Source organism: Polypterus senegalus, chromosome 5, assembly GCF_016835505.1.
Source record: "Polypterus senegalus isolate Bchr_013 chromosome 5, ASM1683550v1, whole genome shotgun sequence".
NCBI lineage: Eukaryota > Metazoa > Chordata > Cladistia > Polypteriformes > Polypteridae > Polypterus > Polypterus senegalus.
In genome coordinates this window covers 163,355,678-163,382,286 of record NC_053158.1, presented here as the reverse complement: position 1 = coordinate 163,382,286, position 26,609 = coordinate 163,355,678, and the positions used below count along the sequence as shown (strand labels likewise).

General features: G+C 37.2%; 1 protein-coding gene across 5 annotated transcripts in view; it reads right to left on the bottom strand.

Moving 5' to 3' along the window:
* Positions 1–26,609, bottom strand: part of pard3aa (par-3 family cell polarity regulator alpha, a) — a 900,153-nt gene that overhangs the window by 346,439 nt on the left and 527,105 nt on the right. For all 5 annotated transcript variants that reach the window (XM_039753567.1, XM_039753563.1, XM_039753564.1 and 2 more), the window contains one exon: positions 24,593–24,737. In XM_039753567.1, coding sequence (XP_039609501.1) covers positions 24,593–24,737 — 145 coding nt within the window. The remainder of the gene's footprint in view (positions 1–24,592; positions 24,738–26,609) is intronic.

Here is a 26,609-nt window from a genome sequence, read left to right as displayed (position 1 = left end):
ACTAATGAATTTTGACTGCCAACTGTTTGGAATCTGTGTGAGATATCAAACTCCATTCTCAAGTTTACAAAGTAAGACTGATAACTGTATTAAACAAACCAGAATACAAAGAGAGATACAAACCTCTTAAAAAATCTACTCTGCCAGAGGCTCAAATTTATAGATGAGCTGTTTAAATCTAAGGTAGAAAAATAAGAAAAAAAAAGATCAATAAATATGAGAAACCAATTCAACCATCCTTCACTCAGATCATTTTTTCCAAAGAGGCTTTTTTTCATGACGTTTACCAACAGCACATGGTAAAGACAGGGGTAGTGCAGTCCATGGAGGGGCACTGTCACTCTGACAACAGTACTCACTTGTACTGGGTCAATCAAAAGCCTCCGATAACTTAACACACATACCTTTGGGATGAGTAAGAAAACACAAGGCCACATGGACGTGGAAAGTGAACAAATTCCAGAAACAATCAAACCCAGGGCCCTGGAGCTCTAAGGAAGAAGGGCAAACTTATACACTCCTCTGTCACCCACATTACAAGCAGGTGTAAAATTAAAACGGCTTGCAGACACAGCTCAATAAACAAAGGCAATATGATTTTTTACCCAAGTACTGAATGCCAGTGTTTTGGAAGTTTGCACAGAGAACACATTCACCTTATAATTGGCACACAACACTGAATCATTACAAATGTTACAAGTTTTGGATAAAAACTCCATAGCTACTCTATGGGATCAGTATTAAAGTTGTAAATCTGAGGGACAGCTACGAAAACAAATGCTAAACAGCAATCCAAAGAAGCTACAGATAAACAAATGAAAATGTATACATTAGAAAAAGGGTGCAAAACAATACACTGTATAGTGTTGGGATGTCCTAGTGGGTGCTACTGGTTATCACAAAGGCAAACAGGCAGATGTTGCGTAATAAAGAGAATCCCTCAAAATGCATTGCGTAGACAAGAACAAGCATTGTGAGAGATGAGGGCTAATAATCAGGTTAAAGGAGCTATAGAGATTAGTAGCTGTGACTGGAGTAAAGGTATACTAGTCACCCATATCAAGAGACCACCATATAACAGGTCTATATAACATGGGAACAAAAAAAAGAAATTATTTAAAAGAAACTACATGTGAATCTGAAATCCATGCCTGTACTTGACCTAGTTGTAGGAAAAGATTTTGTCATCACATGAGGCCAAGATGGAGGCTTTTGGTCAAAGGTCAAAGAGATGTGTGGAGCAAATTTAACATGGCCAACACTTTCAAAAAACACCACACCTTTAGTTAAATATGGTACTGGCTGCATTAAGCTATGACAGCTGCATTTAATTAGCAGGAACTGGTTAAAATACAAAGAATGGATGATGGGAAATAGAAGCCAGTTCTGTGAGAGACACCGTTTCAGTCAAATAAAAAACTGAACTACAGCTTACAGCAGGACAACATCCATAAACACAAGTCCAAAGTAACTTCAGTGTAGCACAAGAACAAAAGGGTGAATGTTCCACGTCTGACCTTCTTAGTTAAAGATCTGCTCTCAAACTAATCTGTGGCATTAAATGAAAACTTCAGTGGGCAAGCATCATCCAACTAACCTGAAGAAAATGGAGCAAATCCGCCTAAAACAATAGCCCCGAAGGACTGCTGAACAGCATACAAATTTAGTGTATTACTTACCTCACAGGACATAAAGGTGGTGCTTCAAAATATTAAAGTTTGAGGATGAAATACTTATGAGAACAGCCTATTTCCATTATTTCTTCTTGTGATTTATTTGTAAAATAAAATGAGATCTCATTAAAAATCTAATTTTGAGTTTCATGGCTTTGAAATAAAATTACAGAGAACAAAATTGCAGTATACAATTTGCTTTTCAGTAAAATAAGTGAATTGCTCATGGGTCTGAATCATTTTGGAAGACTGTATAATAAGAAGGCATGCCAAACTTACTGCCATTTATCCATGTACATCTAAATGTCTTCCACCAAACACATATTGTGCTTTTTTCATTAATGCAAACAAGAAAAAAAAAAACAGTCTTAACAAATATTAAAAACTTATGCTTAGTAATTCTGCAAGGCTAGGAAAACCCATTTGATCACATGCAGTATTGTTCATTGATCGTTCACCTGTCACACCTATTTCCTTGATTATACCGATGGTCTGCTGTTTTCCAAATAATTTGTAATAAGCCTTTTATCACTAATAGCTTTCATGATTTTTAAATCTAAATTCGCTTGTTTAGGTTACACTGTCATTAATCAAAATGTCATCATTCTTTGAAATAAGGAAGTAATTAGGGTCAGGTTTGTCATAGACACAGATATCTGATAAAAGCAACATACATTTGCCATATATTAAAAAGCAGATAACTAGGTAATAACTGAAAGCTTTGGTAATTTCAATGCAGGTAGATGATGTCAGACATTAGCCAGCAGAATAGAAAAAAATTCTGGCCCAAACACACTGACTCAAACTCACAACGGTTACATTAACGTGGAAAAAAAAAGTCTTATGCAAAATATGTGTCGAGAAGGCCATACATATTGCTGAACAAAATAATATTTTTTAAATGACTTACTTTATTACCAATTTTTCATAACTTCATGACTGTCCTCAGGGGAAAAAAGATGACACTACCTGTTTTGTTACTGTTCTTCTCATGTTTATAACACTCATATAATTTATTAAGGCAGCTTATGTGCATATTTTTTAAGCCACTTCTGACTTCATAATGGTCAAGGAGACAGACTACTCTAGAAAATGGCAAGAGATGAGAATGGTCCTAAAAAGCACTTGGCAGCACACCAATGGTGCAAAGAGAAACAGAAGGCAAGAGGATACGGGACAGGATTGTCAGCTGTTTCACTCATTCACAGGTGGGCAGATCGACGTGAAAGACAATCCCTGCTGTCAGAGTGAGGAAGTTAACACCAGAAATGGCAGGAAGATCCCTGCTGGTAATGGTGGAAGTTCCAAGCAATGGCCAGTCTGCTATTTCTCACTTGAAATTCTGAATTTATTATATTGTTTAAGAAGATATGTGAGTAATTTTAGTAAAAGACATAATGATTATGGAGTACTGTAGCTGTGTATTACTCATTATTTTTCAGGATACACACCTGTTTACGCTCGTTTTTAATACTTTTTCATATACTTTTCACGTATTGTTTATTCTTTACATTCTTTTCGTTGTAACATTGATTTAGTATTTTTGTTGCAATGGACTTCTAAAGATGCATCAATTTGGATGTAGGTCAGCATTCATCTTATCTTTATTGCCACTAAAATAAGAAGTCTTTACATTGCCCAAACAATTCAAATAAAGAATTTCAGTTTCCGGACCTTTTTAGTTCTTAATTATGAGTTTTGTTTTTCTTGTTTATGAAAAAGTTTGTTAATTTCCATTGATCTTAATTTGTGATTTCTAGTTAGCAGTTCTAAACCTCTACCACATAGATGATCACTAGCAATGGTTATTGGTCATTTTCTATACTAACATATCCACTGGTCTTATCTATACTATTAATTCATTATTTTCATCCTGCTACATGCCTTTCAAAATAAAGGGCTTCTTCTTTGGTGCTGTGAATTGTAATAAGATTCCTTTTCCCATCACAATTAGAGCTGAGAACCCCTGCTTTGTCTTAAATTAGGGTGCAGCAAAGCATCAATCTGTTATTTGTAAATCTAACAAGGCAGAGGATTTCACTGATCTTACAAATCATACCAAGTGCATGAGTATGCCATAGCACCTTTCTCTAAAAAGAAATAATATCTGGGCTTGCTATAAACATAAAGATGGAAAATCGATTTAAACAGAAATTGCAAGAGTACCTTTTAACCCTCTTTGTTAAATAACCACCTTATGTGCACATATAGTATAAGTGAATAAACACTACAAGAGGTGCTCCTTGAAAAACAGATTTCCATTGAAGGATAAATGGAATGATAGCCCAAACGGGGTCACTGTTAAAAGCAACTAAAGCTTTTCAGTAGCTGCTGCAAGTTAAAGGGGCTGACAAAGTATGGTAATGACAAGTCAAGAGATCTCAAAAGCGATGACAGATCTCAGGATTTGGCTTTCAGTCTTAGCAATATGCTTGTTGGAAAATGAGTTCAAAACCATGTTGTAGTAAAGAGACCAATAGGAGGCAGCAAAAGTATCCAGTGAAGAAATACTAAACAAAACTGTAAGTACACTAATAAGAAATAAAAAATTGGAAACAGTGTTGAATGTTTTAGCACATTTGAGTGTATTTGGAGTCACTACAGTTCACTTTGGAAGTTTAAAGGACAAATCATGGTGGCATATCCATAAATATAAATGAAAAGCTAATTACTGTAATAAATAGGAGGGGTAAGTTTTGTTAAGGATACACAGAGAAACGCATGTGTAGAGATAATTGTGGAGGCGCAGGCAGAGTGCTACGGGTCAAGCAGGCTATCTTTGTTGTCCGACACTTCATGGAAAAGAGTATTTTTAGTCAGCCTTTTAATTTACTGTATATTGTGTGTTTCAGACTTTTGTATGGTGGTTTCTCTCTCAGAAAATTTTGTTTCCTCACAAAAATAAAATAAAAATACTGCATGGTACAGGCAGAGTTGTTGCTCTGGCTCACACTTATTTCTTATTCATTTGTGATTTACTGTAAATATAGTTTTGCATAATAAGTTATTTATTCTGTTACTGGTTTTGTTTTATCTCTGTGCCTTGGGTAATTTTATGATTTTCTTTGTTATTCTGTTTTTGTTTGTGTTCTGCTCTGTTCCCTGTGTATAGAACTGGACACCGCAGTACTTAAGCCTAAGGTTCAGTGTTATATAGCGTCTGCATATTATTTTATTGGATATTTTTTTTGCTTTAGATTATATTGTTTTTGCTATTTTTTAATTCCTGTCTTGCTTTTTCTGTTTATATATTTTGTATTTTTTCTTAAATAATATATGCATCTTGCGTTACTGTGTGTTTAATCAGAGTTTTCACTTGTCCTCTTCTCATTTTACTGAACATTGTGAGACTTCAGTTATTTAAGGACCTTATTCTGATTTAACAACCTTAATTTGAGTTTGGGCCTGTGCAGGCTGTAAAGCCTGCTTTTTTGAGTTTGGGTCAGGCTGCCTAGAGTGAGGCCAATCCAGTGGGCCTAGACATGAAATAAAGAAAGAACTGACCTTTTGTTAGAATTTTTGGAGCTCTATTGCCCTTAAATGTACTTTGTGTGGAAGGATTTCACACATATGGCCCTAAAATTTAAGGTAAAACGGTAGGAATACCATCAATATCTACCCTATTATTTACAAAGAAAGACAGAGGAGACATTATACAAGCACACTCATATGCACCGCAGAATGTAGCTAAATGACTATCTATACTAATAAAAGGCAAAGCCCTCACTGACTGACTGACTCACTCACCACTAATTCTCCAACTTCCTGTGTAGGTAGAAAGCTGAAATTTGGCAGGCTCATTCCTTACAGCTTACTTACAAAAGTTGGGTAGGTTTCATTTCGAAATTTTACGTGTAATGGTCACAACTGGAACCTATTTTTCTCCATATACTGTAATGGACTTTAGCTCGATGGCTGTGGGGGGGCGGAGTTTCGTGTCAAATCATCACGCCTCTCACGTAATCACGTGAACTGACTGTGAACGCAGTACGTAGAAAACAAGGAAGAGCTCTAAAGAGCGCTGAAGAAAATGCATACAAGGTTATTCATAAGTGCAGCTACTGCGGAAACAAAGCATGGTGTAAACCGTAAGTTTAAATTAAGTTCATGGACACGCTCCCGCTGCCATTTGTCATGCCTTCGTCGAATACTTTATTTGTGAGATACAAGTTCAATGAGAAGACACGAGGTATAAACGAGACTTTGGATCACTTTGTAACGGAGTTAAATTGCTGTAGTGAGAAACTTTTAAGTGCCGGGTCTTAGCAAACATTAAATAAAGCCGTGGACATCGCAACATCACACAAGAGAGCAGCTCACTTGAACTGACTGAACGCAGTACGAGTGATCACTTCCATGTATCAAACCTGTTCAAAAAACACATTACACAATTTACAAGGTAGGAAAAGAATATGCTCCGATCTGAGCTCCACAGCTAACGCGGTCTTGCGGAAGCAACTTCGTCACGCTGCCACCAAATACTCACAGAAAAATCCACAAGTTAATACACACGCTGTCTCTAGAGTTTCTCCATACTCAATGTATTCCTCGCATCCCCGTTATACCCTCTGATCTCCCATTTCAATTCAATTGCCTCCAATTTCCAGTAAGGCTCTGCTTTGCGATGACAAGTAATAAGTTATAGGGACAGACCCTACAAAAGGTTGCCATTGATTTCAGGCAAGATTGCTTTTCTCCTGGAAAACTATACGTTGCATTCTCAAGAGTGAGCGCGCGCAGCTTCGTCATATTACAACCAGAGTGCTGAACTGACAACGTGCTATATAAAGAGAACTATAACAATTGTAATAAACGAACAATAAAACAGCGAAAACCCATGGAATAAATGGCGAAGCAAGGAAAAAGGATGGCCTTATATGTCGTTTGTTTATAAAACAGCGGAGAAGCTGTGTAAAGGCTGCTTCACAAAAAACCAGCAAAGTGCCTTATATGAGCAGGCAGTCAGCTAAAGAAGGGAATCAATAAATATCTATAATCGTAATAAATGAACAAAAAATAGCGTACAAGCTGTGGATTAAATAAAGGAAATGGGTACCTGAACAGTAAAGTAAGCCTCAAATAGCTACACAATAACTATAGCAATCATAATAAATGAATAATAAAACAGTACAGAACCGCGAAGCAAGGAGAAACGACGGCCTTATATGGTGTTCGTTTATAAAGCAGCGGAGAAGCTGTGTGAAGGCAGCTACACAAAAAAGCAGCAGAGCGCCACACTCTGAATGTATTCCACGCATCACCTTTATACCCTCTGATCTCCCATTTCAATTCAAATGCCTCAAATTTCCAGTAAGGCTCTGCTTCACGATGACAATTAATAAGTTTCAGGGACAGACCCTACAAAAGGTTGCCATTGATTTGAGGCAACATTGCTTTTCTCCTGGACAACTATACGTTGAATTCTCAAGAGTAATCTCAGTGCACAGCTTGGTCATATTACAACCGGAGTGCTGAACTGACAACGTGGTATACAAAGAGATCCTTAACAAATAGTTATTGGTATATTTTCCCTCAGTTTAAAAAGGTTTTCTTTTCTTCTTCATAAAAATTTAAAAGCAGTACTTCGTCGCTGCGAAGCGCGGGGATTTTGCTAGTTACAATATAAAGGTTTTATTCATTTTTACTTTTTTTGCTAAATGCTTGAAGGTGTAGTATTCAGTTATAATGTTACTTATCTTACTTGTATCTTTATTATATATATAATCAGTGATTTCTATAAGAGAGTACAACTGACACAAATACTTTGATATCTACTTTAAATATAAGGACTACACAAACGGCAAGCAATATATAGTTTTTTGCAAGCAATAAGGAGATCTTTACCAAACTGATTTTATTTCAAGTTAAAAAACAGAAGGGAATGACAGTGACAGTCTGGGAAAAATAAGCAGAAATATGACTAAAACATCAGGTGAAAGCCATTAGGTATATAATATGGAGAACTTAGTAGGTCTGGATAGTTAACAGTTTTAAACAGTCAAAAGAAGAAAGAAAAAATAAAGAGGGGGCCAAAAGAACTAGACATGGTAAAATTTTGTCATTTAAATTAATTTGGTTTGTTTTTGTGTTGTTAATAAAACAAAAATGCCATGTTTGCTCTTGTGCTATTAGTCAGTCAATGACATACTCTTACTTTCCAGTGGAAAGATGCCGTGAAGAGCCAAGCAACAGCAAAGGAGCAAATAAAAAATGTGTACTGAAATGCAATAAATTAAGGGAAGCATATGTGAAGCATGAGAAGGTGTTGATTGGGATGATTCATTTGTACGAACATGAACATAAAATGTTTGGCTTTGAAAGTTATGGAGGACTGCAGCAACAGTGGATTATCAATCTATCCATCCATCCATTATCCAACCTGCTATATCCTAACTACAGGGTCACAGGGGTCTGCTGGAGCCAGTGGATTATCAATGCATCTGTAAAAATAAAAGAAAGAAATGAAAACGACACTGAATTTATCTCGCACTGGTGAGGCTCCTGTGCTTTACCATGAAAATCAATGTGGAGTTCTGGTGAAACTGCCAGGTGGACACTGTGAGCAGTTTTCAAATTAACGTACAGCATGTAAGCTTCAACAAAGCACACCAATTTTTATTTGTTTTATTATCACATGATTTTTTTCGATACAATATTGATTAAGATAAAATTCTGGGCAGGTAATTGATCTAAATTGTGGAGATATTTTCTGGACATGTTTTTAATAAATTGCTTTTATTTTCTAATTCATTGTTATGTTGAGTATTAACATAATTATAATCTTGATAGATCTGTAGAGTTCACTGATCTAATGGATTAGTTAGGACACATTTTATAAGTATTATTAAATGATCACAACAAATTGATCCATTTAAATTCTGCAATTGTAAAACAACAATAGTAACAAAGGGGTAGGTAAAATACTGATTTGCAAGTTCACAAATAAACATTTTTCCATAAGCAGTGTTCTGCTTACAAGAGTTAAAGTTAAAGGGTTAAATGCTTTTATAGTTGTTTTTCCTAAAAAGATCAGCAACTGCATGTGGTCTAAATTTTGTTTTAAAATACAGTCATATGAAAAAGTTTGGGAATCCCTCTCAGCCTGCATAATTTACTCTACTTTCAAAAAAAAGATAACAGTGGTATGTCTTTCATTTCCTAGGACCATCTGAGTACTGCAGTGTTTTCCAAACAAAGATTTTTAGTGAAGCAGTATTTAGTTGTATGAAGTTACATCAAATGTGAAAAATTGGCTGTGCAAAAATTTGGGTACCCCTGTAATTTTGCTGATTTGAACACATGTAACTGCTTACTGGCAACACCAGATTGGTTAGATTAGCTTGTTAAGCCTTGAACTTCATAGACAGGTGTGTCCAATCATGAGTGGTAAAAGGTATTTAAGGTGGTCAATTGCACGTTGTGCTTCCCTATGACTCTCCTCTGAAGAGTGACAGCATGGGATCCTCAAAGCAACTCTCAAAAGATCTGAAAACAAAGATTGTTTAGTCTCATGGTTTAGGGGAAGGCTACAGAAAGTCTTCTGTCAGTTTCAACTGCAAGGAATGGAATCAGGAAATGGAAGGCCACAGGCACAGTTGCTGTTAACTCAGCAGGTCTGGCAGGCCAAGAAAAATACAGGAGCGGATATGCACAGAATTGTGAGAATGGTTACAGACAACTCACAGATCACCGCCAAAGACCAGCATGAACATCTTGCTGCAGATGGTGCATCTATACATCATTCTACAATTCAGTGCAATTTGCACAAAGAACATCTGTATGGCAGGGTGATGAGAAAGAAGCCCTTTCTGCACTCATGCCACAAGCAGAGTCACTTGTTGTATGCAAATGCTCATTTAGACAAGCCAGATTAATTTTCTTATTCATCGAGAGGAGTCAGATGAGGTGGCTCGGGCATCTGATCAGGATGCCTCCTGGACGCCTCCCTGGTGAGGTGTTCCAGGCACGTCCAACCGGGAGGAGGCCCCGGGGAAGACCCAGGACACGCTGGAGGGACTATGTCTCCTGGCTGGCCTGGGAGCATGTGATTCTCCCGGAAGAGCTGGAAGAAGTGGCCAGGGAGAGGGAAGTCTGGGCTTCTCTGCTTAAGCTGCTACCCCCATGACCCAACCTCGGATAAGAGGAAGAGGATGGATGGATGGAGATTCATTTTGGCACAAAGTGCTTTGGACTGATGAGACAAAAATGGAGTTATTTGGTCATCACAAAAAGCGCTTTGCATGGCGGAAGAACAACACCGCATTTCAAGAAAAACACCTGCTACCTACTGTCAAATTTGGTGGAGGTTCCATCATGCTGTGGGGCTGTGTGGCTAGTTCATGGAATGGGGCCCTTGTTAAAGTTGAGGGTTGGATGAATTCAACCCAATATCAACATATTCTTCAGGATAATGTTCAAGCATCAGTCACAAAGTTGAAGTTACACAGGGGTTGGATATTCCAACAAGACAATGACACAAAACACAGTTCGAAAACCACAAAGGCATTCATGCAGATGGAGAAGTACAATGTTCTGGAATGGCCATCAAAGTCCCCTGACTTGAATATCATCGAAAATCTATGAGATGATTTGAAGCAGGCTGTCCATGCTCAGCAGCCATCAAATTTAACTGAGCTGGAGAGATTTTGTATGTAAGAATGGTCAAAATACCTCCATCCAGAATCCAGACACTCATCAAAGGCTATAGGAGGCGTCTAGAGGCTGTTATATTTGCAAAAGGAGACTCAACTAAATATTAATGTAATATCTCTGTTGGGGTGCCCAAATTTATGCACCTGTCTAATGTTGTTATGATGCATATTTTCTGTTAATCCAATAAACTTAATGTCACTGCTGAAATACTACTGTTTCCATAAGGCATGTCATATATTAAAAGGAAGTTGCTACTTTGAAAGCTCAGCCAATGATAAACAAAAATCCAAAGAATTAAGAGGGGTCCCCAAACCTTTTCATATGACTGTATGACACTGACGTAATTATTAATTTACAACACAATACAACTTATGCCATTGTCTATTCTGCATCAGATTCAATAAAATTAAAAGTACTTGGCAAGACTTTGTTTTATTTTTTTTTTTTACATGTAATAATATGATTTATGATGCTGTTCTAATAAAAGTTTTCCCTAAATAAAACCAGGGACTACAGCCATTCATTCACTGAGGCCATCAGGCAACAGATACAACAACAAATAATGGCGGACAAAAGAAAGGAGATGCAACCATCCCCACAGCACCTCATTTTCATTTGTGACATGCCATGATGACTTTATCAAGCCCTACAGTGTTCAATGATGCGATCCTAGTGTCACTTTAGGAGGCTATCCTCCCTCATAAAGGTTGTAATCTAAGTGGAAGCTTTATTCAGATGAGACTAGATTGTCATCTTAATGTGTATGTCATCCACATATAGCTTTTAAATGTCATTTAGATTGCTCTTCATTTAAATAGACGCCTTCATTTATGACCTTTTCACATGACTGCTTGAGCTAGTGACTTGTAACCAGGCTGCTTACAGCCGCTATATAATTAAAATAAAGTAATTCATCAAAATGCATTTAAATAAATAAATGGATTCTGATGTTGCTTAATGAGAATTACTATCATTTATACTCAATTTAACTTCTTGACAGAGCACTTTCAATCCGTTTCTTGTTTAAAGTCTGGGCCTAAAGTCTTGCACAGCTCTTGATCTTTCATTTGCAAATGTATTCTAACACATTATGAGGTATGTGTTCAATTGAAATGTGTTAAAGGTGAAATATAGGCAAACAATAGTCGCCAACAATGGCCTTCAAAGTCATTATCATGAAAATGATGAGATTCAAATAATATGCTGGATGAAGAAGCTTGAAAGCCAAGATTAATATGATATAGGATAATTTTTATTAAATAACATGTAGTGTGATGAGTTGAATTGCTGATTAACAGCTTCAAAGTTCAGTTTTGATTAGGTAATGCTGGCACATTCTCACCATTTTTGGGTTCTCTTCTGGTACTTTGGCTTTTCTCCTACACTGCAAAGAGAACACAAGTTTGAGTCACTGATGCTCTAAACTGGCCCTTTATGAGTGAGTATGGATGAGTGTCTACCACCGAATCAAAGGAAGGACCCTTCCCTGCAGCAAACACTGCCAAATAATTGCCCACTTCTTGCAACCATGTAATACTATAAATAATGTGATGGATGGCCTTAGCTTTACAATGGTGACAGGGATCTTAGAAAACCATTCCAACAATATAAAAACTTTATTTACAATTCATCTAATGAGAAGTTAAGCACAATGACACCTTTGATTGGCTAACTAAAAAGATGACAATATGCAAGATTTCGAGGCAGCTCAGGCCCCTTCTTCGGGCATGTAATTTTGCCTGAACAAGGAACCTGAGTTGCCTCGAAATCTTGCATATTGTCATCTTTTTAGTTAGCCAATCAAAGGTGTCATTTTGCTTGACGTCTCACTACATCTATAATGGCTAACATGATACGACAGCTTAATTTATCTAATGTAATTTGTAATCCTTTCAGAGTTTTTTTTTCCAAGAAAAGTAAGAGTTAAAGATACCCAATATAGATATCCCAGCAGAATTTTGCAAAGATAAGAGGACAAATTGCACTCAGAGGCTTTCAGCTGTGCTTAAGTTCACAGTCCAGAAACATGCACTAAATTTGATGATTATGGTTTTTAGCTAAAACTGACAGTATATAACCAACAAATAAATGGAGATGGACAGCTTCCACAAAAATTTAGCAGGGAATTATGAAAAGTCTTGGTACAAAAATGATATCTAATATTGAGAACCAGACAAATTGACAAGCCCATTGTACAGCACCTTTCCTTAAAGCCTTCTAATTTCATATATATGCTGCTGCCTATACTGTTTGCAGGATGACATTTATGAGATCAAGTAAGTAAACATTGTCAGAAGGAGAATAAAATCACGCTTTCGTCTCTGAAATTAACCAGACTGACTTAATAACTTGTGTGCCATATTAATAACAGGTCAACATTCCAATATTTCTAGTATTGAGGAGAAGAATTTACACACTTCCAACATATTTCACACAGTAATGTGCTGAAAAGCCCAAAACTAGCTGGGTCGTCATCATCATCTTTGGTCTTAGGGAACTGCTCTTCAGCAATAATTTTCAAACAAATGGGGCAAGTCTCCCTGGAAAGGTCAATGAGGCCCAACAACATGTGAAGTGAAGCTTGTCCTAAGAATATGCTTCTGTGTACACTATAATATGGGGTAATGTAGGGTATGCAAGAAAAAAGGCTTGTAGGTAGAACAAGGCGTGATGAAAGAAAATGTATGATTGTAAAAAAAAAAAGTGTAAAAAAAGAAAATGGACCCAACAGTTTCCAAATATAGTGTTGTTAAGAGAATAGAATATGAAAAACAAAAATCATTACCAGTCACCTGAAAAGAGTGTCAGTATCCAGGATGCATTAGTGGAGCAAGGAAGATGAAAGCAAAATAAGAATATAGTAATGCCATCCATCTGATATCATTTCCTAATTGACATAAAAAGTCTACAAAAGGAGGAGTAGGAAAGGAGAAAATGTATTTCTTCACTAAAGCATTCTCATCAGTGTCTTCTGAAAGCCTCGTATTTCAGCTCTTCAGCTCCAAAATCACAGAATACCAAAAGGTCTGTCTTGTGCCCCTTAGTGAATGTGACTGTGACATTTAAGTAACCTCAACAGACTAGTTGAAAACTCTTTGCACCGATACCAATGACAAAGAATATATTCCTGACAGTTTAAAAGCCAAGCATACGATGACCAACATACTTGTCCAATAGTATGTTCTAAGGCTAATCCACAAAACAGAACACAGTACTCAACTCCACCAGAATGACGGAGAATTATAAGAGGATGGTCCTTCATATACAATCTTTATAAGTAGTTAAGAATGCCTGAAAGTTATGTTCTTGGTCCACGTCACAGTACTTTTGTTTGCGCCTACACTGGGGGATGGAATTTGGGGCCTGGAGGCAGCTTCTTTGAGAAATCTTGCTAAGTGACTCATTATTTTCTTACTTTTTCTGTCTCAAATCAAGCAAAAACATTTTGCCATGAACATTTAGTGATAGATTAAAGATAGAACCTCTTAAAAAGCAGTGTAGGCATTACCTTTGTACTACTCTGGGGGTAAACTAATGAATTTCGGCAGTTAAACATTATTATTGAGGGTACCACTCTGTCAGATCTAGTCATTCATATTTTGTGGAATAAAGTCAGTATGCTTTGCTACATTTATTTCCTTTTTTCATCCATTTTCAAATAATAAGCCTTCAGGAAAGACAACCAATTTAAATCCAAGGTCTGCCAATGCAAGAAAAAAGTGTCTGGTGTAGGATTTAGAAAGGCAAGAACAGCAAAACCACCATTTGAACCCGTACATTGAAAGTTATAGCTCTTCATAGACACATAATAAGGGTTGAAATATTGGCAGGTGGCGGAAATTGTTTTCATCCCAAGAATACCTCCGATTTCCAATAATTTTCCTTTAAACATTTGCAATTTCCTATTTGTCCGTGCTTTGCTATAACCATAAACCAATCAAAATGCCAGGCACTGAAAACTGCAGTCATTAAGAACTGATTTTTTTCTCTCATGTAAAGCTTTATGTTGTTTGCTCATGAGTGACATCAAGCAGTTCTTTGCATACTTAGGCTCCACGAAACACTACAAAAAATGTAGTGTATAAAGAAGCAATCACTTGACTTATGGCGTTTATTCACCTCAGATGACTTTTACATAAAAAACAGTAGATAATTGTAATATTTCTCTAAATCTAAAATCATTGTGCATCATAAAGTGGAGCATTTATTTATTTAAGAAATTAAATCAAATGCTGTTTATTCTTCAACAGTTTTTAAACAGTAATTATAGATGGCTGACTCAGCTGATACACAATAAGATGGCAAATAAAGCAGAAAGGTTTAGCGCAGGCCTAGTGTGTTTACTTTATAATTATATTATACACTCACCTAAAGGATTATTAGGAACACCATACTAATACGGTGTTTGACCCCCTTTCGCCTTCAGAACTGCCTTAATTCTACGTGGCATTGATTCAACAAGTTGCTGAAAGCATTCTTTAGAAATGTTGGCCCATATTGATAGGATAGCATCTTGCAGTTGATGGAGATTTGTGGGATGCACATCCAGGGCACGAAGCTTCCGTTCCACCACATCCCAAAGATGCTCTATTGGGTTGAGATCTGGTGACTGTGGGGGCCATTTTAGTACAGTGAACTCATTGTCATGTTCAAGAAACCAATTTGAAATGATTCGAGCTTTGTCACATGGTGCATTATCCTGCTGGAAGTAGCCATCAGAGGATGGGTACATGGTGGTCATGAAGGGATGGACATGGTCAGAAACAATGCTCAGGTAGCCCGTGGCATTTAAACGATGCCCAATTGGCACTAAGGGGCCTAAAGTGTTCCAAGAAAACATCCCCCACACCATTACACCACCACCACCAGCCTGCACAGTGGTAACAAGGCATGCTGGATCCATGTTCTCATTCTGTTTACGCCAAATTCTGACTCTACCATTTGAATGTCTCAACAGAAATCGAGACTCATCAGACCAGGCAACATTTTTCCAGTCTTCAACTGTCCAATTTTGGTGAGCTCGTGCAAATTGTAGCCTCTTTTTCCTATTTGTAGTGGAGATGAGTGGTACCCGGTGGGGTCTTCTGCTGTTGTAGCCCATCCGCCTCAAGGTTATGCGTGTTGTGGCTTCACAAATGCTTTGCTGCATACCTCGGTTGTAACGAGTGGTTATTTCAGTCAAAGTTGCTCTTCTATCAGCTTGAATCAGTCAGCCCATTCTCCTCTGACCTCTGGCATCAACAAGGCATTTTCACACACAGGACTGCCGCATACTGGATGTTTTTCCCTTTTCACACCATTCTTTGTAAACCCTAGAAATGGTTGTGCGTGAAAATCCAAGTAATTGAGCAGATTGTGAAATACTCAGACCGGCCCGTCTGGCACCAACAACCATGCCACGCTCAAAATTGCTTAAATCACCTTTCTTTCCCATTCTGACATTCAGTTTGGAGTTCAGGAGTTTGTCTTGACAAGGACCACACCCCTAAAAGGCATTGAAGCAACTGCCATGTGATTGGTTGATTAGGTAATTGCATTAATGAGAAATTGAACATTTGTTCCTAATAATCCTTTAGGTGAGTGTAATTTCTAACATTTTTTTCCATAAACATTTTGAGATTAAGTCTTTTACCGACTCACTGTTTTAAGCAGCTTATGAACCGTAGAAACCTATACGCCTGCTTGTCCGTACTAAAGTCAAATCCTAGTATCTTTTCCATTTGAAATGTCACACATTCACATCAGAGGGATACCTTCCAGGGTCATCAGAGGTAAGTACCACAACTCGACGACATGAGGGGGCACTGTGGCTGATGGTATTGACTCTTTTCCACTCACACCTCCAAAAAAAATAAATCAATGAAGGCAACAGCCTCTTCTACACCAGTGACTATAAAGCCGAAACACCACCTGGAAGGGGTGGTCTCACTTCAGGAAGAGCAGACTGCCAGACATAGCTCCAATATGATCCTGTGAGCTCTACTGAGCTTGAATCTCCTTTGGAAATACAGCCTGCTCCTTTGCCGAGTATCACTTTGTGCCACTGTGGGTGTGTTTAATTTGCGCAACTATTTAAAAGGGGTAACCCAGTTGGCGCCCAAACATTTTGTTGGTGGATCTGTGGGTTTCCTCTATTAAAAACACAATTCATCTTGTAGTCTTTTTGACGCATACCACTGAAATTGTGTAATTTTGTTGTGGCACTAGAGCATTTTTTTAAATTTTTTTGGATGGTCTAAGGGGCTGTACGGAAAATGGCTAATTCTAAGCACTTATACAGAAAAAGTCAAATTCAGAATCATGTGTAGCCCAGTGTCCCTCTGGCATCATCTGGCACAAGAGCAGAAACAACTACAGATAAGGCACCAGTATAATGTTCAGAAATTGTAATCTTCAAATACACAACTGTATTTATAACTGACAAATGAATACAATTGTGTACTGAACAATTTAAATGGCACTTTTATAGAGGCGCTTAAAAAAGGAAATAATATAACTTCAAAATAAAAGGTGTCTGAAACAGAAAATTAAATCTACTTTTTTAAGGAGCAATACAATAAATAATATGATGTATGTTTGAAAAAACTATCATTAAATAAAAAGAAAATAATACATTATGCTTTGGAAATTCACCTCTTGAGTTTGGGCTAACGCCTTTTGAGTCATCCTTGCTTTAAAAATAAACAATATTAACAAATCAACACATAAAACCATATAATCTATCCTTTGTCTGTAATTTATGTCATTTGTACAGGCTCAATCCATTTATCACAAAAAAGTGAAACATCATAATAGAAGTAATGAGATAAGATTCTATTCAGCTTCTTGTGGTGTCAATGGCTGAGCTCAAAAGGCGTGATCTTTCACTTTTTTTAAACTAGTCCTGTCTCTTATGAAACCCACTGTGGATTTATCCTTAATAGTAGCGTAGCTTAGCTTTGACTTGCAAGTGTCACCTACTGTCAAAACCTCTTGCTATCCACTTACAAAAACTCTCCAGTTCTTAATGAGCTTTACTGTTCTGTCATTACCTCCTGCTCATATCACTCAGATCACAGAGGCAGCCTCTTAAAATGATCTTTCTGTAGAAGCATTAACAGACAAGAGCTACAGCAAAGAATGAATGCTGCTGCCACAGTTGTAACATGGACCAGAACACTGAACTCAAGTAAACGCTTAGTGGCTTAGATCAATAATCACCAAAGGCATTAAATGCCTAGGTCATCACTGCAGACATCAGATTTCATTCCCCTGAACATCTGGGACAATGTCCTTTTGCAAAATTGATCTGAACTGCTTGTCTTATAAACTTGTATGATCCAAATTCAGAAAGTGGTGAATTGCTGGCAAAGTGTTTAGCCAAAACAACTGTACAGTAGAGTGGCAAAAAAACGAGTAACTTCTTGAAACCGCCCTACTGAAGAGCTAAGTTTCACTGAACTAAAAAGTATAACAGGTTTATGTGACATGCTTACCATACATAAACCCTCTCATAGAATTTTACCTGTAACCTTCTTTTTCCTTTGGCATTCTAAACAAAGCCTGCCGACTTTGAACTACTGAAAATCAGTCAACAGCGTCCTCTTTGAATTCTAAGCACAAAATAATTTAACCAACTGCACGCATATGATTTGGTATGTGAAGCTGTTGTGTTCAGCAACAAGGAGTCAGAATTTTTGAAGGGAAGCCACACACCATTACATTCAAAAATGTTGACCAAAAAAGCATGGCTTCCAGGAAGTTAATATGTTCTGAAGAACAATGAAAAAGGTCATTCTTCTTACATATTGCTAGGCAGAATTTTATAAGTAAAAAGTGCTTTTGATTTATCAGTTTACTGCCAGTAGAAAACATGCCTAAAACAAACTAAGAGCGGTCTGCAGCTCTCACTGCTTGATCTGCTCCCTCTCAATCTAATCAACTGTCACTTTCTTTCTTAACAAACTCTGCTAAACGTGTGGCTTGTAATTGCGCTGGAGCAGTCATTTTAATGATACTCTGGAGCCATTGTGCTACATTCAAGTTCTTGTATGCTGTAAATTTATGTTAGATCCTGGCATCTTTCTTCAACCCCATAGCCTGTATTATATTCTCAAACCTTCACGTTGTTCAGATCTTATTTATAAGATCTGAAAAACTTGAAGGTTTGAGAATATAATACAAGCTATGGGGTTGGCCAGGATGGTCCCTGTTAAATATTATTCCACAGCCACCTAATCCAAAAACAATTACAGTTCTGTTAGAGGCCGCCTGTACACTTAAAGCTTTTAATGTTTTATTTTATAATTCTTTGAATACCTACAGTAGGTAGTCTGTAGTTGGCGAGATATTGAGTTTCATTGGTTTATAATCTTATTTACTTTATAAAGCACTTTATGATAGTTTTCACTAGGACAGACTCTGTGGGAGTAACAACGTATACGAAATAAACCTATATATAAAATAAAGCAAGTGAAATATTGATTTTGACTATTAAAGAGCTTCACTAAATATTTATTCAGCACCTAATACATGTAACCTTATGAGTGCCTTTTCAATGTATCTTAGTATACTATCTAATATACTGTACTGAATGTACTTTTTGTACATTTAACACTAACAATGTCTTCATATGCTGTACATTACAGGTCTTTTTTTTTTTTACCCAATTCTGACACCCCCTTCTGAATCCTGGACATCACATTTATCGTCCAAACCTATTTTAAATTAATTTATTACCTTAAAATGAAGTAATGATAATCCAAAAAAGATGACATTTACGATGTTTGTATGGGCTGTGAACAACCAAAGAACCATAAGTGCAGAAGAAAATCAAATGGCACATTAAAACTGACTGAAAGAAAAATTGTGTAGCAGATGTATTAAAAAGCAACACACAGAATCTTTTTTGATTTTGTAAAGTTAGGGCAAATTTTACATTCTCTTCTTATGAGTTAAAAATACTAATTTCAGGATGTTTTTATAATTGGCAAACACACTTCTATAAATCCATCCATTATCCAACCCGCTATATCCTAACTACAGGGCCACGAGGGTCTGCTGGAGCCAATCCCAGCCAACACAGGGCGCAAGGCAGGAAACAAACCCCGGGCAGGGCGCCAGCCCACCGCAGGGCACGCACACACACCAAGCACACACTAGGGACAATTTCGAATCACCAATGCACCTAACCTGCATGTCTTTGGACTGTGGGAGGAAACCGGAGTACCCGGTAGAAACCCCTGCAGACACGGGGAGAAGATGCAAACAAAGCGAACCCGGGTCTCTTAACTGCGAGGCAGCAGCGGTACCGTGCATGAAACCAATTTCAACTTGCCGAGCCACGAATTTAGCTCTGCATGCATACGGATTTACAACCAATAAAAGGCAACTGCATAATAATTCTTTACCTATAAATTAGAAACAACATAATATATTATATTAAAAACAAAGGAAGAGTCAAATATTGATTATCAACAGCGAAAAAGCACATTCACAGCTATTGCTGTTTTGCACTGATAACTCAAGAGAAAACACAAAGGTGGCTTTGCTGACTATAGAATACTTTCAAGTGGTTTCTGAGAACAAAATGCCCTCATCACAGAACAAATGACCCCAAGAACCCCTGGCTATTTGTCACATCTGACTGAAGACATAACATGACTTTTTAATTTTCTTTTAAAATGATGCTTCCTCCATGTGGAAGAAAGGGAAAAAAGATGACGAGTAGGCAAGGGGCTTTACTTTCTGGAGCTGTTTAGACCTGTCTGAACACTCCAAATATGAAGTCTCAGAGGGAGAGAAATGTGTTGTTTTATGCTGACTATCATAAATGGTAGATACTGCAAAAGATAGATAGCAAAGCCAACTTTTTCTTAGAATAATTTTCAGAGTCGCCTCTGAATACGTGCTGAACAAAGGAGAAGAAGAGTCATTGTACTTGGCACTTAGCAAACCACACATCCTTCCCAGGTCTTTTAATCTTTTTCAGTCTTTTCATTATTTGCTCTCTTTTAAGAACAGTGATCTATCAAAATGAAAAGAAAATAATCATTTCCTATCTTCAGAAGCCAAGTCTAGTGTAAAAAATGTGTAGTCCTGCCAAGCTGAAAGATATCTTTTTAGAGAATCTAAATTTAAAGAATGTCGAATGAAAAGTGGAGCCTCTTACGTTTGGATGAACAAGAAAATAATTCTGTTGGATTCCTCTCACTGTTGTATAAGGAGATATCCTACTATGCAACACACTGCAATAAATGATCTCATAACTCAAACATGCTCTCAAACATCTATATAGCCGAGAGACTACAAGTAAAAGCAAGGTAGGCTACTGGAAGGCGAAAAGGAAACTTAATATCAAAGACAACAAGCAAGACAGTGATTCACACTTAGGAAGGAGGCAGACAATACACAGCTTCTAACATACCAAGATTCACTGATAATGTCAACTTGAATGAATACCAGGTATACTGATTTATAGCCAACTACTTGACAGATAGTAGAAAGTATTTTTAAAAAAAAAAATTGGCTACAAAAACACATAAAAACCATGCCAACAGGTTTTATGATGTAGCAAGAAATCAGGGTTATTGAAACTGCTAGAATCCTCCTCAGATTTAACTACTGTACATCTAATTGCCTTGTACAATAGCTAGTGACCTATTTGATGGTGCATACATTTTTTTAGTTTGATTTTTATTTGCACACTGTACCTTTTGATTCTTTGATTCTTTATTATTTCTCACAGTAAGACTGAAAGCATCAATCATTAGCTAACAGAATTCTTGCAAGAAGAAACCTCAGTGCTTTTCTTAATTGCCTGTATATGCTTGACTATCATTACAAGGCAATGAACAGAGCTAATTAAAATTAATTAATAAATAATCACCCAAATATCTAATTTAGTTATTAATCATTTCTCAAACATTATTAAATATTAAGAACATCATTAGTATTTCCGAAACTACTGTACAAATTTCATTCTTTAAGGTTTATAATTTCATATTTATTTAATTGACAATTTTTAAAGATAAAATATGAAAAAGGGCACAAGTACAACTTGAAAGTATGGAAAAAAATAAACATATCTGCAAAAATAAGTGCTTGGCCAATCAAATTTTAAAAACATAAAAAGACTACATGATTTGATGTGAACAATATAAATAAATATATTATTATTTTACTGTAATAAACCTAAAGGCAAAAATCATCTTTATTCACCCGGGGGTGTTGCTCAGGGCAGTCGACTATTCCAGCAACATTCGGCTCAGGATGGGGTGGAAACCACTGCATCACAGAAATAAATGAGTTATGTACATTGTGGTCCCCGGCCGGGACGCCCAGGAGGACGTGAGGAGGGCTTGTGCCTCCTCCAGACCGCGAGGGGGTGTCCGTCCTGGTTCTGTTGGGAGCCACGGGTCGAGGGCATGGAAGCCCTACCCTGTAGGGGCCCGTGGTCACCGCCAACAACAGGCCATTCAGCTCAACAAAGCTCACAAATCCCATTCACTTAATTCCTCCAAATTAATTTCAAGTCTAGCTTTGAAGCTTCCCGAAGTCTCTTCCATACTACTTGGTGACATTCCATGTATACTTAGTAGTCTGTGTGAAGAAAAACTATGTCTGAAATGTATTCTTAACAATTTTGCAACTTGATTGCAAGTTTGCCTGGATCCACTTTACTGATTCCTTTCTTAATTTTAAACACTTACACCATGCCACTTCTTAATCTTTATCTCCAATCTTTCCTCAAAACGTAAATCCTTAGCCTTAGAATCAGTCTTTTCTAGCATTTCTCTATCTTTTTCTTAGCCTAAAAACCAAAACTACACTTTGTATTCAAAATGAAGCTTTACCAGTGCGCTCTATAACTTAAGCATAGCCTCCATGAACTTGTTCTCTACACATTGTGTTATATAACCTAACATTCTGTTAGCCTTAATCACTTCAGTACACTGTCTAGAAGTTGATAGTGACAAGTGCTCACTGCAACTCCTAAATCCTTTTCATAAGCAGTACTTGCAATTTTCAGACTACCGACTGTGTATTCAAACTTAATATTTTTACTTCCTATGTATAATATTTTAATTACATTAAATTTCATCTGCCCAATTCTATGTGCAGTTTTAAGTCCCTCTGAAATGATTCAATGCATTCTAGACTATCTGCTGATCCACCTATCTTATCTGCAAACTTCTGCAGCTTGATGATTATATTCGTGCTAGGGGGTTCCCCCCTGCTCGCTTCGCTCGTCAAACCCTCCGCGTCTCTGCTGCTCGCATTGTGAAGAGAAGGGCTGAATGCATCCCAAGGAAACGTGGCCGCTCCTCCAAAATCCCCTCTTAAACGGTGATACAATGGGAAACAAATAGTTTATTTTTTTACCTCCTCTTTGCTTGATCAGCTGCTGGTTTGCTGCTGCTGCTGCCGTGCCATATGAATGATCTGCATTTCGTGTGGTGCTTCAAACATTTAAAAGCCTGTACAGCAGCTGTCCTACTCTGTGTCTTATTTCCTGCCCCCAGTGTGGTTTAATCGTTTGGCACAAAGTCTCATCTAGTGGGATGTAAGTTCTTGATATTTTTTAGTTTATAATTTAAAAACAGAATAAGAATCTGAAAATCTAACATCATCACATTAAAGTTCGATACATTCTAAAAAGAATGATACCAAACATATATATGTAGGTTTTAAAACAAGCCCGATTTAAAAATTCAGATATTTTAAAAGCAGCAGTGGTCCCAGGACTAACCCTGATGGACATCATCCAAACATCAGATACAACAATACTGAATCAAAGGAAAAATTCATCTAAGCTGATGTGAAATATCTTGTGGCATTGCCCTACAAAGTAGAATTTGTTTTCAAAAAAACTATGTAATTAAAAAGACACAGAGAAATGTGACCAGGTGGGAGGCAGTGTAAGAAAATCTATCTAGACAGAATGTTCAAAGTTAGCCTTGAAAATAATTCACATTTCAACTAATGTACAGTATGTAAGCATGCCTTGAAACTTTAGTGGCCTGAATCTGCTCAGATCATGACGCTGTCCATGTAGTATTCTAATCAAGCTTTCATAATTTCAGAGCAAATATTGAAACTTTTTATCTTGCTTTTTAAGAGACTTCAAATACATTACAACAGCAATGAGTTTATCAAGTCAGAGTCACTTGCCACATATCCTAAAATCACACACAGCAGAACAAAGTGACATTGAATTGCTTTACTGAATTTCTTTTTGTCAAGCAGTGGACAGGTTTGTGTCTCAATTAAATCACAAAAAAATGTATCACTTTGTAATTATCTGGAAAGCGTTTAGCTAAGCAGAAATAAAAGCAACTGTATGCTGCGATTAAGAGAAGGGGAACAAAGAAATCTATCTAAAATATTATAATTCAACAGACTGCCAGCAATCACATCCTGCCTGCCTCAGAGCTCCATCTGAAATATATGTGGTTTGATGTGAATGAAAAACAAGTTTGCAGTTATTCATGCAGTAACAATGAGAAGGGAATAAGTAACCTAGAAAAAGTAGGGAGTAGGAAAAAGGGTAGTAACTCTGTTTTAAAAGTAGAATTAATAGTAGGCAGGAGACTCGATACAGTATATAATACATTGATTAAAAACATACTGCTTAAAATCAGCTCATCCTTAAAAAATGTTTTGGATACTTTATTATTACAAACAATTAGTTATATATTGAACACAATACCAGAGGCTTTAATAAAGGAAAAGATCTGTTAAGGATGGAATTGTCAGTGAAAGATGAATCAGGCAAAGGACTGGCTCCAAAGTAAATGTATTCTCCATAGCTTGCTAGAACTAAACCCTCGGCTCACATTAGTCATTCCCCACCCACGTTTCTACAATCTATCAGACTTTCCAGAGTAATAGCACCACCAGTATGGAGTATCTCTTGAGGGTATATGAGCCTCAGGTGTTTACTAATCAACCTATTTCATTCAAGTGACATGAGCAGCATTTTCTGAAAATAAAATAAAAAGGTTATCCTACACAAACGCAACTAGATTTGCTAGATATTGGTGCTCATTTCAATTTGCATTTGAGAGGTTGCAATATACTTTCATAACTAGCAGAAAAATAAGAGCATTTGCACTTGAGGAAAAGAAGTTCCATTTAGCATCAAAACTAGAAGAAAATAAAGGCAGAGAGAGAGAGGAATCTAGTTATATGAGCCCTCAAATTAGAAGGTAAGCCTTTGTAAATATTTTAACTATACCAAGTTCCAAAGGCATTTATTTGATATAAAAGATTCTTGTACAGCTTACCCATCATTCTTCCTGGCATGGTAGTCCTCTGTGGGAGAGGATCATCAATCCCACTGTATAAAGAATGCGAAATTCTGCGCTCTCTATCATCTAACGAGGTGTCCATGGCAAGATCTGGACCAGGGGGGCTTCCAGGTGCATCGAGCTAGGGAGGAGGGAATAAACACAGGAAATTTAGCATTTAAAACAACTTATTGGTACAGTGTGTAGTGAAAGAGTGGTACAGCTGCTACTGAAAGCCCACAAATGACCATAAAATCAACAACAACACATCTCAAAGTGCCCAGAAAAATTTGAAATGAAAGACAAAGCATAGCAACAACTTTTTTGTGCCATTTTACACATTACTCCCCATTGTGGTTTGACAGACATCAACTCCAAAACAAAAGAATTAATGACTGCCTTTTAAAAATGACAACCACCAGGAATAATCTATACTAATAAAAGGCAAAGCCCTCACTGACTGGCTGACTGACTCACTCATCACTAATTCTCCAACTTCCCATGTAGGTGGAAGGCTGAAATTTGGCAGGCTTATTCCTTACAGCTTACTTACAAAAGTTAAGGTTTCATTTCGAAATTCTACACGTAACGGTCATAACTGGAACCTACTTTCGACCATATATATGGCCATAGCCTGCAGCTCGGTCGCCGTGTGAGGCGGAGTTGCATCCCGCATCATCACGCCGCCCACGTAATTGAGTGCCTGCCCATATAAGGTAAATATTCGCGGGTGAAGGACTGTGCTTATGCAAACGAAGATCAGATGGTCTAGTGTTTGGCACAAACTCAGCGAAACTGCGAAAGAAACTTTTAAGTGCCGGGTCTTAGCTAACATTAAATAAAGCTGTGAACATTGCAAGATCACACAAGAGAGCGGCTCACGTGAACTGACTGTGAACGCAGTACATAGAGAACAAGGAAGCGCACCAAAGAGCGCTGAACAAAAAACGCATTACACAATTGAGAATGCAGCAAAAGAATATGAAGCGAGTGACGCATACAAGCATATTCATAAGTGCAGCTACTGCGGAAACAAAGCATGGTGTAAACCGTAAGTTAAAATTAAGCTTATAGACATGCTGCCGCTGGCGTTTGTTATGCCTACGATGAATACGATATTCGCGAGATACAAGTTTAATGACAAGACGCAGGGTATAAACGAGACTTTGGATCATTTTGTAACTGAGTTAAAATTGCTGTAAGTGCCGGGTCTGAGCTAAAATTAAATAATTGCTGGTGAAGGACTGTGCTTATGTAAACAAATAGAAAGCAAATGTTACGTTATTTTTAAAATGTTTCCTTTTCTTTTTCATAAGTTCTTTAACTTCTTCTCCGCTGAGAAGGACAGGTATTTTGCTATTAGAGAGATAAAGCTCAATTTTCAGAGTTCTGTACATCTGTGATAACAAGTTCAGATTGCTTGAATGTATTTTGGGCAGCTCATAGAACTTTTACATTACAGAGTTTCAAGAATCACAACCTAACATTTACTTAGCAAATAAAATACACATATTGCTTAGAAGTTTCTGAGAGATTGACTGTATTCACCCACCTTGCCTATGGTGCGCTCTGATTAGTAATTGTGAGTTTCAAGGCCTTGTTCAGGAAGCCTTCAATGTAAACAATTTAGACTAATGGACAGGGAATGTTGGGAGAGGGGTACTCAAAATTGGAGAAGGCAAGTGTTTTTTTTTTGGATTCACAGACATGGCTGGAACAGAGCACACAGTTTTTGACTATGCTTGTGTAATAAGGCTCATTCTGTACACTGCATTGCCTCAACAAGAGTCAAGCTGTGCCTGCCTACACGATCCTCGGGTAGAAGGTCTAACAACTCGTTTAATTTTTCCCACATCCTTCTGAGTAATGTGATAATCCTTCACTGCCAACAACAGTGGAATTTTTTTTGTTTAAAGTTTCAAGTGAATAAATTCTGATAGCCAAGTTGTCATATGTAAGCCATTTTTCTGTTTCTGGACTCTGTCTGACAGTTACATTGAAGTTATGATTGAAG